At 40.2% G+C, this 15,662-nt stretch overlaps 1 protein-coding gene across 2 annotated transcripts in view; it reads left to right on the plus strand.

The window, feature by feature from the left end:
- The window catches only part of BRD3 (bromodomain containing 3), a 50,083-nt gene that overhangs the window by 29,313 nt on the left and 5,108 nt on the right, over positions 1–15,662 (plus strand). For both annotated transcript variants that reach the window (XM_044663946.1, XM_044663945.1), the window contains exons 7-9: positions 6,377–6,505; positions 7,742–7,933; positions 10,947–11,188. In XM_044663946.1, coding sequence (XP_044519881.1) covers positions 6,377–6,505; positions 7,742–7,933; positions 10,947–11,188 — 563 coding nt within the window. The remainder of the gene's footprint in view (positions 1–6,376; positions 6,506–7,741; positions 7,934–10,946; positions 11,189–15,662) is intronic.

Consider the following 15,662-nt stretch of genomic DNA (forward strand, 5'->3'; position numbering starts at 1 on the left):
GAACAAAAAGTCCTTTGACATCCTGAGCCCACAAGTGCTAAGTTAATGTGAATTGTAATTAGCAACACGCTTTAGCCATACGTAGTTGCCACCTTCTGCATAACTTAGTGACTTATCTCCTCCTGTCAGAGGGCCAGCCGTCTGCAGGCTTCTGGGTGGGGTCCTTTTCAGAAAGGGTAAGGAACTCACCTGCTGTATTTAACCTCACACATCTTCCAATCTTCTGACCTGCCTTTCTGGTCACTGTTGGTGTCCGGAACAAGCCAGTGGTGGTCAGGCTGGGGCAGGGTGGGGAGATCGGACAGGGTGGTGGTGGAATCCACCTTCTATTTTTTGCCAAATGAAACAAACTTCCTTTTGGTCCCCATTGTGTTCTCCCCTCCCCCCCCCCCCCCCCTGAAGGCAGGAGCTATAATTCTTTAGCCATTGAGTAGAGTTGGCAAAGCAGAGAGCAGGAATTTATATTTTTTGAAATAAAGAAGTAAGAGTTAAGAAAAAACTGGATGAAAACAGAGGCTCAAACTTGGATTTTGAATTTCTTTACTGTTAGTTGGTCTTCATGGAGTTCGAGCTGTCTTTGACCTTACTTTTTGACATAAATGGTGATTTTTTTTTCCCTCCTGAGTTTTGGCTGCTGAACTTTTGAGAACTTTTGTTCCCTGCGGCATTTCAGTTCAGCAGACATCTTTCTAAGCTGTAGCTTAAATCCAGCTCTGTTTTTGTTGCTAACATTCTGAAGAATGCCATTGGCAGTCGGGGCACTGAATGGCCCATCTCATGTGACCTTTTGTGAGCAGCTCTGGAGTGGCTGCCTGAGCTCTGCCCTTTACAGAGGGGGAGTCATTGTCTTCCCTTTGCTGACCATGGGCCTAAATCTTTAATTGTAGGCCCCTGTGGGTCAGACGCATTTGACAGTCACTACAGTATGAACAGTGTTTTTATCTTCTTAATGTTGCCTCTCAGCCATCATTCAATGTGTCTCAGCCCGTACCTTACTTTTGTAAGTTCTGACCATGACTTCTCTAATTACAGAAAAGCCATATTTAATGGTTTAATACGCCATTTGGGGGGGTGGGGGATGGAATAAATACCTGCTGTCTAGGTTGTTTGGGAATGAGCTTTGACTCTAATAGGGGGATGGTTTCACTCGTGGCATATCCGATTCCACGTTATACTGAACTATACTATTCAATGGAGGTCTACCATTTTTAGGTTTTTTTGTAAGGTGGATCTTGGTTCCAAAATATGTTTGCAACTATATGATTCTGTTCATTGTCTTTCAGGCCTTGGTTTTACTTTTATGTAGATGAAACACCAGATTCCTCCCACCCTTTTAACTGAGAATGGCCAGCTCAAGTTTCAATTAATATTTGAATTTGAATATTCCCAAATCTCTTCTCTGCTAATGACTTCAATTTTCTGGGCCCTAATTTTTTTCTGTCTGTATGATGAGGACGTCTCCTGTCTTCTGCATACATCGCAGGGATATGCAAAGGGTGAAGGAAATGATCGGTGAATCAGAGGGATTTAGAGAGTTTGTATAGTCTTAACCCCTTCATTTGACAAATGATGAGACCAAGGCCCAAGTTTGGAATGTTGCCTGGCCCCAGTTCATAAGCTGGTTAATGGGAGAGCAAGGATTAGAACCCAAACTTCCCACTGACTCAGTTTTCAGCACGAGTTTCAGTTTCGAGACCATCACAAGAGACAGCATGTCTTCGAAGTAGAAACAAAATTAAAAAATAAAAGTTTGTTAGAAACATAAAAAAAGTCAACTTTAATTAGTGCCTGCTACTGTGCAGATTCCATGTATTTTTGGGCATCAATTGGATGAAATAATTTCCACCAAAACATAAATGCAGGCATGATAGATGCTTGAAGTCGCATTTGATGCATTCCCCAAGTTAGGTGTGCTTGAGACTTTCTGCCCTCACTACCAAAGACGGCTCATACTGCTTTTTACTCTTGTCTTTGCTACCAGAGCCTTTTAAAAACAGTGGTAACCAAACCACTCTGCCATAGAGTAGTTGCCCTCAAAATCCCGTGTTAACCTGGCAGAGTATTATGGGTTTTCACACTGATAATAAAAGACTTTCTTGTGGTTTTTTCAGGCTTCTGCTTTTAAGAGGTAAGGTCGTCATAGGAAAGTGAGATGGAATGAGCTTGAAGGATCAATTATTAGACATATGCAACACTCTCAACTCTGGGGATAAAAGTGACTCACTGATATACCTTTGCTTATATTCCAACTGTGGAAGTGGGAAAGGGGCTCTAGACTTTGAATCGGAGGTCCTGAGCTAGAATCGCAGATCTGCCACTTTACCAGCTGTTAAATGATTTTAGGTACATCCTTTACTGCAGAATGAGGAAGTTGGACTAGATGACTAGATGTTAGATTCCTTTCAGCGATTAAGCTATGATCCTGTGTTCTCTCAATTTCAAATCTGTTGACTTAATGCCTGATACAGGAAGGGATGTTACAGAGGGGTTAGCATCCGTCCTACCTTGTCCTGAATGCATGTATATAGATAGTCCTTTCATTTCTGTGACCCTTGAGGTCAGCGCTTAGGTTTTTGGAGGAGCTGAGGTGGTTTAATTTCACAGGTCCATTTTGCATTATTCAGAGGCCAAAAAAGATTGACATGTCATCTAATCTTAATAATTTTCATCACTTAGCACATGCATTTAATGTTCAAGCTTTTTGTTCCTAAGCCACAGAAATGTGGAGGAATGTCAGGTTGTGACAAGAATCTATGAATTCAGGGATGCTGTGAACATTCTTTAACCATGTGCTATTAGAAGTATCATACTTACCTTTGTTTTGGCCATCCTTAGAAGCCCAAGTTGGTAGTCACACTTGGATACTAGAAAAATCACTGAATTAGCCTTAGGAAGTGGTTGATCTTTCTTCCTCTTCCCCACCAATAACCTCCTCTACACTCTTGGAATATGAATTTTCCTGGGTGTTTGTAGCTGCACTGACTTTGAATTATCTTTGGGGTAATAAGGGGCTATTGAGTTTAGGCCAAAGCAAAAAAACGTACTGTAACTTCATCTAGGGATTTGATTTGCCCTGGAAGCAAGGATAAGAAAATATTGGAAAATAAATTCACTTCTCCATTTTAATTAGTTTTTCAAGCTTTAGATCCTTAGCTGTGATGTAAGATAATGGATTGGCACACATTCTCTGCCACCCCTTTCCTTTCTCGCCTCCAGCCAATGAAACCAAATAAAATAATGCCTAAGCCATATTTATTAACTATGGCCTCGAAACCCCGAAGGTTCAAAGGAGAAAATCTTTCCTGTTTAGAGATTTGATGATTTAAAAAAATATTTGGGATAATCTCAGTTTCCAAACAAATTTATGAGCTAAGAGGAAAGAACTCAATATGGGACTATTGTCTGGGTTTGAGTTTAAGCTCCGAAGGGCTTTTTTTCTGGAATGTGCAGTTCATGAAAGCTTTATAGTCAAGTGCTGCTCTGAGATTTTAGCAAGCATTTTATCTTGGGGGACTATATTTTCAGATGGTACCTGGAACTGTAACTGGGTTTTCATAACCAGACTATGGCACAAGTCCAGAAGTTTTGCCCATATTAAAGCAATATGTAAATGTGCCTCTCAACACATAATCCAATTATATCTGTTTCACTTGTCTTTTAAATCATATAATCCTAGATTTGGAAGGGATCTTAAAGATCATTTTGCAAATTCTCTCCCTAGCCCAGGAGCCTACTCATCAACATGCATGATGAGAGCCATCTAGACTCTTCTTAAATATTTCTAGTGACTGTGAGCATGAAGGCTCCTAAGGCAGCCCGATCCATTGTTGGACAAGTTCTCCCTTTATTGATCCAGAATATTCCTACCTGTAACTTATAGCAGGTTCTAGTTCTGCCCTTGGATGCCACAGAAAATAATTGTAATCCTTTTCCCACATGATAGCTCTTTAATCATTTAAAGATAGCAATCATATTCGGCATAAGTCTGTCTAGCTCTCTACAAGTTTTGTGGAGCATGAACTTTTTGCCCTATAGCCTACTCTGGAATATTTTATATTCATTCTGCTTTGTGGATTATTGACAGCGTGTTTGTTTTTTAAACCCTTACCCAAGGAATTAGACTTGATATATTTTTTAAAATCTTAATTAATTTAGAACATTTTTCCATGGCTATAGGATTCATGTTCTATCTCTCCCTTCCTCCCACCCCCTCCCATAGCTGACACACAATTCCACTGGGTTTTACATGTGTCATTGATCAAGACCTATTTCCATATTATTGATATTGTACTAGGGTGCTCATTTTGAGCCAATATCCCTAATTATATCCCCATCCACCCATGTGATCAGGCAGTTGTTTTTCTTCTGTGTTTCTACTCCCACAGTTCTTCCTCTGAATGTGGATAGTGTTCTTTCTCATAAGTCCCTCATAGTTGTCCTGGATCATTGCATTTTTGCTAGTAGGGGAGTTCATTACATTCGATTTTACCACAGTGTATCCGTCTCTGTGTACAATGTTCTCCTGGTTCTGCTCCTTTCACTCTGCATCAATTCCTGGAGGTCATTCCAGTTCACATGGAATTCCTCCAGTTTATTATAGAATTAAGCATTGGTTCCAAAACGGAAGAAGAGTAAGAGCTAAGCAATTTGGGTTACGTGACTTACTCAGAGCTAAGCCACTAGAAGGTTCTAAAGTCAGATTTGCACCCAAGACCTCCTTTCTCCAGACTTGCTCTCTAACCACTGAACTACCTCACTGTCCTGACCACATGTTTTAAATCCCAAACCAGTTTCTCTCCTTACTGTTGTATTAGCACTCCTCTGCCCCATCATTGGGTGCTCTAAGAGTGTAGATTCATCTTAATAGTCATCAAAATGAAATTTAAAGTATTTTTGCTAATGATTATTTCAACAAAATAAGCATGATTTTTGGGAAGGAGAGAAGATAATCTATATCAACTGCCATGCCACCATTAATACAGTGAGTTAAGAATTGATGACTACTCACAGGCTGTTTTTAAGTCTTCAAAGATCTGTCTTTAACCAATCAGAAAGTTCATTTTTTCTATTAGTACTATAAAAATCAGTGTCATCTGGTTTCTGTGTCTGTTCCTAATGGTGTCCCTCATTTTATTGACTAAGTGGACTCTCCAAAAGTTGACAGTAACATATGAATGTCCAAAAAATAAATGTTTTTATTTTGACTTCATAACAGCCAGTGGTTTGTTTCAGCCAGCAAAATCACAGTATCTAGAGCTGAAAACTTTTAGTGAAGAAGAGATTCAGGTAAAGGTCACACTTGTGGCATGCTAAGACTACTTTTGCAGCTCTTTGCAATAATTGACCCTAGCCATTCCCTTCACCTCTTTCCTAAATCTGGAATTCCCAACCCTGCTCTTAACCTCCCAGAACTCAGATCCTTACTTCCTCTTTTTTTTTTTTAGGGGGTGAAATGGGGAGTAGTGTATTTATAATACATAATAGAGTGGTGCTACAACATTCTACTTTTGTCAGTAGGTGCTGCCACGATATAATGAAATTTTCTTAAGTCTTGAGGATTCCAATTCTGTTAAATGATTTAGTGCCTGACTTTATTAATTCTGTAAGTTTGTAATTCTGCAAAACTAAAGCAAATTCATCACATTATGTCAAATGAAAAAAATGATTTTTGTGATATTATAAGTTCTTCTGTAAAAGTTTAGAGAAAAATGCTTTTAATGAGTTCTCCCCCAAGATCACAATATGCCATTTCAGTATAGCATTTCTGGATATTTCATCTTGTAAGACTATAGTTTTAGGAAAGTGAACTTTTTTAAAGTTTTTTTTTTGCTGTTTTACCTAGAATTAAATCTGTATTTATTTTAAAACAATCTAGAGAGGATAGCCTAGCAGTCCTCATTTTGAAATGCTGAAATACATTGTCTGGGAGCTAGAAGTTTAGGTTTAAAATCAAATTCTCCTTTTATTTCTTTGGGAAGCCATTTAATGGATTGATCAGTGGCCTAGAGAATTAGGAGATGTGGGGTTTAACCTTGGTTCTATTCTTGGTCAACTATTTTGTTTTATTGACTTTGAACAAGCTCTTTAACCTCCTTGAGCCTCAGTTTCCCTATTTCTAAACAGAAGATAATATTTAGTCTTTCCTTATGCCTCTAGAATGTGATAAATTTGAACTGTTAGATACATAACTTTTTAAATTTATGTTATACATCTTGGATATGTTATATTTGGACACAGATATGTAGCTATAGCCATACAGCTATATAGACTCACATTTAATATTGCAGTCTCAGAGTGCCTCAGAAGAGAGATTGTAAAATCAAGACACAATCAATTAGTTGCACACATTTATCCTGTTTTGATTGTGTGTTTGCAGAAGAAAATGGACAGCCGAGAGTACCAGGATGCACAAGGCTTCGCAGCCGACATACGGTTAATGTTCTCGAATTGCTACAAGTACAATCCTCCGGACCATGAGGTGGTGGCCATGGCCAGGAAACTTCAGGTAAAACCATCAGTAAAGACATTTGTTTCCCAGAAGAACTGAACAAAAGCATCCCTCTCCCCAACGTCCTCTACCTCCAGGAAATGTTTTCAGTATGATTTAAGGGGTAAGAATAGCAGTTTGTTCATTTTGAAATGACTCTCTGCAGAAGTCCCAAAGCTAGTGCCCAAGTTGGGGGATGAGGGCTGGTAGTGATAGATGTTCATATTACAAATAATAGGTTTTTCTAATTTATTCATATTTCCTCTGGTCATTTTCTCCCCTGATATCCCCCAGGGATCTTTGTGCTATCCTAAAGGCATAGCCTAAAAATACTTCTTCCACCTGGTAGGGGGAAAGATGAAATTGGAATATGATTAAAATATCTGAAGTCATGAAGGATATGGAGAGAGGGGATAAACATACACTTTACTTGTTCATTGAGCCCTACATCATGGAATCCTATTAAAACTAAAAGGACAGGGAGCAGCTGGGTGGCTCAGTAGATAGAGCTCCTGGCCTGGAAATGGGAGGTCCTGGGGTCAAATCTAGCCTCAAACACTTCCTAGCTGGGTGACCCTGAGCATGTCACTTAACCCCCATTGCCTAGCCCTTATTGCTCTTCTGCCTCAGAACCAACAGACAGTATTGATTCTAAAAGGTAAGGGTTTTAGGAAGAGAAGAAAGTAAAAGGACAAGGCTATAGCACAAGCAAAAGTGTGTCCTCTTTGGTACATCAAGATGAGAACCTGTGTACCTTTTTACTTAGAGACAAATGTAAACTAGTTTGGAAGGGTTTTAATTGCTTTCATGGATGACCCACTTTTATACATCATTTTTGCAGATTATTAAGGGCAGATGGATTGTAAGCTCATTGAGGCTGCTGGGGTGCTTCCTAATTTCATAGGGCCCTCTTCATAATAGGGACTGAATATTTGAATATTGAATATATTGAAGCCGTGAGAAAATGGTTTTAGCCCCTCTGAACTCTTGGCCTCTCTAGAACCTCTCCTTGGTGCACTTCTCAGAGACAGGATCCTAAGCTTGAAAGGGACCTTGGTTCTGCCACAGAGAACACCTGCTGATTTTAAGAGACATCAAGATATCTAGCTAGCCATGGGGAGACTATCAGGTTAAGTTAGTTTGCTAGAGATATGGTTCAGAGAAAGCTGAAAAGGCTGACAAGAACAACTCCAAAGTGGGGTCATGGTAGGGACTTCAGGACCTCTTGAAACAATCCCTTTGCTATTCCTGTAGGATGTGTTTGAGATGAGATTTGCAAAAATGCCTGATGAACCTGTGGAGGCACCCCCTCCAGCACCTCCAGCTGCACCTGTCGTCAGTAAAAGCACAGAGAGCAGCCATAGCAGTGAGGAGAGTTCCTCCGACTCGGACAGCTCAGACTCGGAAGAAGAGCGAGCGACCAGACTGGCAGAACTCCAGGAACAGGTGGGATGCGTGTTACTTCTTAATAGTCTCAGTGAGGGGGCTGAGAGGGAGAAGGGTGTGTGCGTTTGTGTGTCAGGAGGTGTTCAACCTACAATTGGAAATAATGTGGTTTTTTAAACCATAGTATACTCATTTGGCAGTTTGATAGAATAGAATATAAGTCCTTTGAGAGAAGGCATACTTTATTGTTTTTGGAATTCTGTCCCCAGCAGCATACCCCTAACAAATTCTCGTGGATTACCATTTTGTAAAATGGCTGGACACCTTCCTTATTGGGTATAGAACCTCTTAGGGAAACAGAAAAGCATCCCCTTAAGGTGATCCTGATCACAGAATTTATTATACAGAACTTACATGGACATACTAACTCATGTGGGAAGAGTATAAAAAAATGTGCAAATCTTAGAGTCTATCTCACTGCCACCCACTGGTCCCTGATCTTTATCTCTCTCAGGGAAATGTCTGGAGGAGAAATATTTTCAGAGATTGTTTAGAGATATGTAGCTGCCATATCTTATCTGGTTGAAAACATGGTGTTGTAGTAAATAGAATGGAATTGGAATTAGGAAGGCTTGGGTTCAGATTCCAACTCCAACAGTTCACATTCCAACTCCAACATTTACTAGCTAAGTGACTATAAGCAATTTCATCTCCCTGAGTTCTGACTTTTCTTCAGCTAAAAGACAATACTAATAATGCCTATAGGATCTACTTCACAAGAATTGGGAGGCTTATATGAGACAGAGTATATGAAATGCTTCACAAACATTAAAGTGCCATGCAATGTCAGTTGTTGTTTTTATATTACTTTTTATTATAAAACAATTGACCAAAAAATGACTAAATACTAAACAACTTACTGGCCTTAGTCAGCCACCAACAGTTTTTCCACTGGTGGTTGATAACATTAGTTAAGAAGGACCGATGGTCCAGTCAACTCTGCCAAGGATCCGCATTAATTTGCCAATTTTAATTCAATTAAATAAGCATTTATTAATCATAATTTATTAATTTGCAAGGCATGATTGCTTGTTGCTGGATCCTGGACATACAAAGATATAAATGAAATAGTCTCTGTCCTCATGGAACTCATATAACACAGGGATAAGTAAATAAAAAGTGGTTTTGGCGGAGGGAATACAGAGTGCTAATGACTTGGAAGGAGGGATCGAGAGAGGCCTTGTATAGGAGGTAGAATTTTGGATTCCAAAAGATGGAAGTGAGGAGGGTGAGTATTCTGGGTAGGGGGGAGTACCTCGTGTTGTTTCTCTATCCCCACGAATTGAACCCACGAAACTGGTATATTCTCCACCATTAGTCCAGCCTAGAAAACTTCTCATTCTTGATCAGGAGCTATTCTGAAGGTGCAAATCAATAACCACAAGTTACTCCTTTGAGATATGTTTGGAGGGGGGAATCCTAGTAATTGTTATCAGTAACAGACATAACATGGGTCACCATAGAGGATGGGTCTAAAGAGTACTTAATCTGCAGCCACAGAGGCACGTTTGCCACCCTCCTACAAACAATATTCAGAAGGGCCACCGGAAGCTGACTCAAGGCCTTGGTTATATTTATTTAGTTACATTTTTGATCAGGGATGGATGATTTTTCAGTTCTTTCTTTATAAGCTAGCAGTTGGCCTTTCCTTACTGAGCTTTTCCTCATCAGTTTTTGTAAATCATTCTGTGCTATGTCAATGTGAGCCATTAGTTTGATTATCTTGAGCAATTATTGTATACCTTTGTCTCCTATGAAATATGGACTATTTTAAAAAGTTGTAAAGAAAGATCATTGCTTTTCGGTTTTGACCAGAAGGAATACAGGTCATGCCTCAAGGCAGACCCTTCAGGATTTGTTTCCTAAAACTAGCAGTTGAGTCTCCTTCCCTTTTAGTTTTAAGGGATGGTTTAAATGCATCTTTTTTCTTTTTTCTTTAAAGATATTTTATATTTCCAATAACAATCTTCCATATACATTTTATGAAATTATAAGATCCATATTGTCTCTCCCCCCAGCCCCCAGATGGTAAATAATTTGATCTGGATTATGCATGTATTTTTGTGCAAAACATACTTCCATATTGGTCATTGTTGTAAGAGAATACTCATATAAAATCAAAATCCAAACCAAAAATAAATACTAATGCGAAAGATAGTATACTTCAATCTGCATTCTGACTCCAAACATTCTTTTTCTGGAGGTGGATAGCATTCTTTGTCATAAGTCCTTCAGAATGGTCCTGGATCATTGTATTGCTGAGAGTAGCTAAGCCTATCACAGCTGATCATCAGACAATATTGCTGTTACTTTGTACAGAGTTCTCCCAGTTCTGCTTATTTTACTCTGTATCAGTTTATGTAGGTCTTTCCAGCTTTTCTTGAAATCATCCTGCCTATCGTTTCTTACAGCACAATAGTATTCCATAAATGCATATCTTTAAAGAAATTATTATTTATTTTTTAGTTACATGTAGGAACAATTTTTGATAATTGTTTTCTGACATGATAGGTTTCAGATTTTCTTTCTCCTCCCCCTGCCTTAAAGCTGATAAATATACAATATAGATTATACTGGTGTTTTCATGTAATACATATGTCCATGTTGCTTATGTCATGATAGAAAACACATATCACACATACAATAAAAAACTCATGAAGGAAATGAAGTGGAAGATGGCATGCTTTGATCTCCAATCAGATTTCAACAGCTCCTGCTTTGGTTTGTGGATAATATTTAAATGCATATCTGCCTAAGGCAGGAGAACAAAAATAATAAAAGTAACTCATTTGTGTGCCACTTTAAGGATTGTGTGCTATACTGTACTCTTTCTACTATCTGAGTCTGGATGTAGGGGCCTTTGAAAGAGATTTCTATCCTAAAAATTCTCAAAACTTGTAATGGCACGTTCCCCTTTGACTACTCCCTTTTCCCTAGCTAAATTTTTGTTAGTAGTTCCCCTATAAAAGCCTTCTCCTTTCTGCTCTCATTTCTCCTGGGTGTTGTCTTTCAGCTGAAGGCAGTGCATGAGCAGCTAGCCGCTCTGTCCCAGGCACCTGTGAATAAACCAAAGAAAAAAAAAGAGAAAAAAGAGAAAGAGAAGAAAAAGAAGGACAAAGAGAAAGAGAAGGAGAAAGAGAAGCACAAGGTGAAGGCCGAGGAGGAGAAAAAAGCAAAGGTGGCTCAGCCAACCAAACAAACCCAGCAGAAGAAAGCACCAGCTAAAAAAGCCAATAGTACGACGACTGCAAGCAGGTACAGTACGCTGCAGGAAGGTGATCATGCTTGCAAATAGGGGCTAGAGCCTGGGCCCCTGCCATTTGTGTCTGCCCGGGCAGTCTTGAGGGGCTCAGCCTTTGGAGCTTGAAGAAGTTGCTCCCCTTCCTTGTGATTGACTGCTTGTCCATAGACAGCTTTCTTTAGGCATCCAGTTCAGCTGTGCAAGCATTTATTGAGGGTCTACCTGGGAGATAGAGACAAAAAGAAAGAGTTGCTATTTTCAAGCAGATCTTCTCTTGAAGGGTGGGATCTCACTTTTAAACAGATAAGTAAATGCTAGGTAATTAAAAAAAATTTTTTTTTTCATTTAAAACCTTTACCTTCCGTCTTGGAATCAATACTATGTATTGGTTCCAAGACAGAAGAGCAGTAAGGGCTGGGCAGTAGGGATTAAGCGACTCACCAAGGTTTCACACAGCTAGGAAGTGTCTGCAACCAGATTTGAACCCATCTCTAGGCCTGGCTCTCAATCCACTGAGCCCCCTAGCAGGTCCCCCATATTAGGTAATTTGATGAGGAGAGAACATTCACAACTCAAGAAATTAGGAATGGCTTCTCATATAAGTTGACTTTTGAGTTAGACCTTGAAGGAAGCAAAGGATCATGTGAGGCAGAGGTGAAGAGAAGGGAATACATTCCAGGCAAGCCTCTAGGATTCAGGAACACGTTGCAGGTTGAGTTTAATAACCAGCTTGGTCCAGTTTAATTTTTTTTTTAACCCTCACCTTCTATCTTAGAATCAATACCAAGAATCAGTTCCAAGGCAGAAGCATGGTAAGGGCTAGGCATTTGGGATTAAGTGACTTGCCCAGGGTCAGTTTAATTCTCACATAGTGTATGTGAAGGAAGAATAATATTTTTGAGCAGGCAGATGACCAGGTTAGGTCTGTACCTTCAGAAGAGTATTTGGAAGCTCTGTGAAGGGTGGAGAGGCACAGGGAAAGACTGGGAAAAGGGACACATCAAAGTCTAGTTAAGATGATGAGGTCCTGACCTACAGTGGAGAGAAGGGAGCAGGTGTGAGTTTATGAAAGAAGAATCAACAGGAGTTGGCCAATGATTGGATATGAGGAGTGAGGGAGAGAGAAGAGTCAAAGTTAACTCCATGGTTTTGAATCTAGGTGATCAAGAGAATAGTGTAGCTTTGTCAGACATAGGGGAGGTTTAGAGGAAGAGAACATTTAGGGAAGAAGGGAAGATGAATCCCCTTTTGGATATGTTGACTTTGAAGTGCCCTTGGGCTGGGTTAAAATGACTCGTAGGCAATTTAAGATGCAGGCCTGAAACTGAGACATGAGATTATAGCTGGATATATAGATATGGAAGTTATTTAAATAGAAATGATAAATGAACATAAGGGCAGAGATGAGGTCACCAAAGAAGAGAGCACAGGGAAAGAATAGAAGGTCTGTGTTTGGAGGAAAGACATGTTCATGGGGCAGGAGAAGAATGAAGATCCATCAAAGACAACTGGGAAATGGGCAAGAGAAAGATTCAAGAGAAATCTGTGTCAAGGAAGCCAAGGGAGGAGAGAAAATCCAGGAGGAGAAGGGTTAGTATCAGAAGCTTGGAAAACAGTGAATAAGCCCATCAGGTCATTGGTAACCTTTGATGTAACAGTTTCAGTTGAGTGGTAGGGTCATAAGCCAGATTGCAAGGGGTAGAGAAGTTAATGGGTAGTAAGGAAGTAGAGGCAGCACTTGAAGATGACTTTCTGAAAATTAATAATGAAAATGGGGAGAGAGATAGAATGATGGGCAATAACAGGGTCACATGAAGACTTTTTTATTAATATGAGGGTGACATGAATACATTTATAAGCAGCAGAGGGATTGAGTAGATGAGACAGAGGGATAAGTTCAAGGGTACAGGTAGAGGAAATTGGCCATGGCAAAGAAAAAGCTTAATTTATTCTCTGAGCTGAAGCAAAGGAGGAGAGAGGATAGGTGATGCAGTTAGTTTTTGAGGTATAGAGTAGATGAGGCAATGGAGCTCATGCTCCTGGCCTTGATTTTTCTCAGTGAGATGGCAGTGACTTGAGTAAAGAAAAGAGATTGCCAAACATTCATTTGGGGAAATATGACAGGAAATAAGTCAAAAGAGAATGGGTTATTATGTAGTAGTGAGAGCCCACTTGAGATGAAATAACATGAATTTATATTGGACCCAGTTGGCATGGTTGCATACTTCCCTCAAGCAACATTCAGCACCTCAAAAAGAGTTGAAGAGAAAGTAGGTGTGAGGGTGACTCTCCAAGTTGAAGGTTATCAAAGTTTGGATAATGGTGGTATAAGGTATAAAGGTCAGAGGTTTGAAGGATAGAGAATAGTATACAGCTGAACGGGTTAACCGGTCAAGACAGTGAAGGGAAGAAAAAGATCTGAAGTGGGACGAGGGACTGGAATAACAGAGATGGCCTGAGAGACAGCAGATTGAGGTGAGGAGAGTGAGCATCACGCAAGTGGCAGAGCCATTATTGAAAGTGGGAGCTTGCTTGTTTCCAAATCCAGTGCTTTTTCCATTGTTCAATAGATGCCTTCTTGTAACCTATTTATTGGCACAACTCTGATGATGAGGAAATGATAGAGAAATTTCAGGGAAATGTGTTTTTTATTTGTTGGTAGTCTTTTTCTTTTGATTCAGGCAGCATTTACAGCATGGCACATTTTTACCCAACTGACTGGGTCTTGTAAATCTCTATGTAGAGAGGCAGCATGGAGTGATGGATAAAAAGCTATGCTTGAAGCCAGGAAGACTTGGGTGCAAGGCCCTCTCCTTTGGCATATACTGGTCATATACCTTAACCTTTAAGCACTCTTAAGCTGTTCTCTTAAGACTATAAACTACAGAGAAGGCACCAGCTAGGAAACTAGAGGGAGCTTCTTCACTTGGGAATTTTCCTATCTTAGAGAAATCACACATCCAGCCCTCCCCCCCCCCCCCATGAAATAATTACAAATGCAGATGCCTTCCTGTCTATGTGTGTATGTGTGGGTACATACATGTATATATGTAACACATGCAATGTGTGTGTGTGTGTGTGTGTGTGTGTGTGTGTGTGTGTGTGTGTGTAAAATGCGTGTATCCCTATGTAGGGAAATCCATTCTCTTTCTGGCCATCTGGCCAGAATATAATGATCCTTGCCATTCTTCCAGCCCAAACTCTCAGGTTTCTTGGTTTGTTCTTCCTACAGTGCTGGGATCTCCCTCTAGGCAGCACAGAGATCTCTGCCACCTAGTACAGGAGCTTATAGACAGTGGGGTTTAACAGAAAGGGTATTAGATTTCAGAGGACGGCTACTTAATTGAACAGGTGACTTGTCCTCTCTCCTCTCTGAGCCTCATCTATAAAATGAAGGGATTGGCTCCCAGGATCTCCTAAATTCTCTCAGCTTAAATCATTCGCTTCTTTGATCATGCTTGTTTGTCAACAGGCAGAGTCAACAATTCAGTGATGTGGGCTGGCAGGGGAGCTGGGAGTGGGACAATGTGAGTAAAAGGTAGAGAGCTTCCTTCATTTTCTAATATCTCATGTGACTGGGACCTTATAATTATACTACGGAAAAGTTTGATTTTTAATGCTAAGTAGGCTGCAATGAAAGCAAATCCTTATTTCCTCTGGGAAGTCTTTTCAGGGCAGAAGTTCTGATGCCTCCTGTGACATTTTAGTAGAAGTGTTATGCACATTTCTCTCAAACAGTCCATGGTCTCACAAGGGATCAGCATCTGCGAAGAGACCAAATTGGGTAGCTACCAGATGTGTTGCAGAACAAAGAGAGACAGATTTAGGGTTAGAAGTGACCTTCGAGATCTAGTCTGACTCCCTGAATTAGAGAACTAAAACCCAGAGAGGGAAAATCATTCCAGTAGTGTGCCTGCTATGTACTAAATAAGCACCATAAGCTAAGTTAGAAAGACAATACAATAACAACAAATCGATCCCCCAGGAACTCACAGTCTAATGTAGGAGACAAACTGCAAACACCTATGTACAAACAAGGTCTAGGGAGGCTAAACTGGAGACAATCAACGAGGAGAAGGCACTGGCACCAAGGAGGATTGGGAAAAGCTTCTTAAAAATTAGTATTTTACCTGGCATTTGAAGAAATCCAGGGAAGCCATGAAGTGGATTTGAGAGGAAAGTAACTTGACTGAAGCCACATGGGTTTAGAAAAAATAGCACAGCAAAGATCCTAACTAATTCTAACTAAAGTCAAGAATTTTTATTCCAAAGCCAGTGTTTTCCATTGCACCACACTGCCAGATATTAGTAGGAGAGCATGCACCAGCCAGAGGTGTACTATATCAGGATCTTGAGATAGGTAGAGCAGAGTCATCATGAGGCATCAGAAGGGTATGGCAGGGCCAGCAAGGTGGATCAGAGCCAGGTCTGGAGTTAGGAGGTCCTGGGTTCAGATGTGGCCTCAGATACTTCCTAGCTGTGTGACCC

This window comes from Gracilinanus agilis, chromosome 2 (genome assembly GCF_016433145.1).
Source record: "Gracilinanus agilis isolate LMUSP501 chromosome 2, AgileGrace, whole genome shotgun sequence".
Taxonomy (NCBI): domain Eukaryota; kingdom Metazoa; phylum Chordata; class Mammalia; order Didelphimorphia; family Didelphidae; genus Gracilinanus; species Gracilinanus agilis.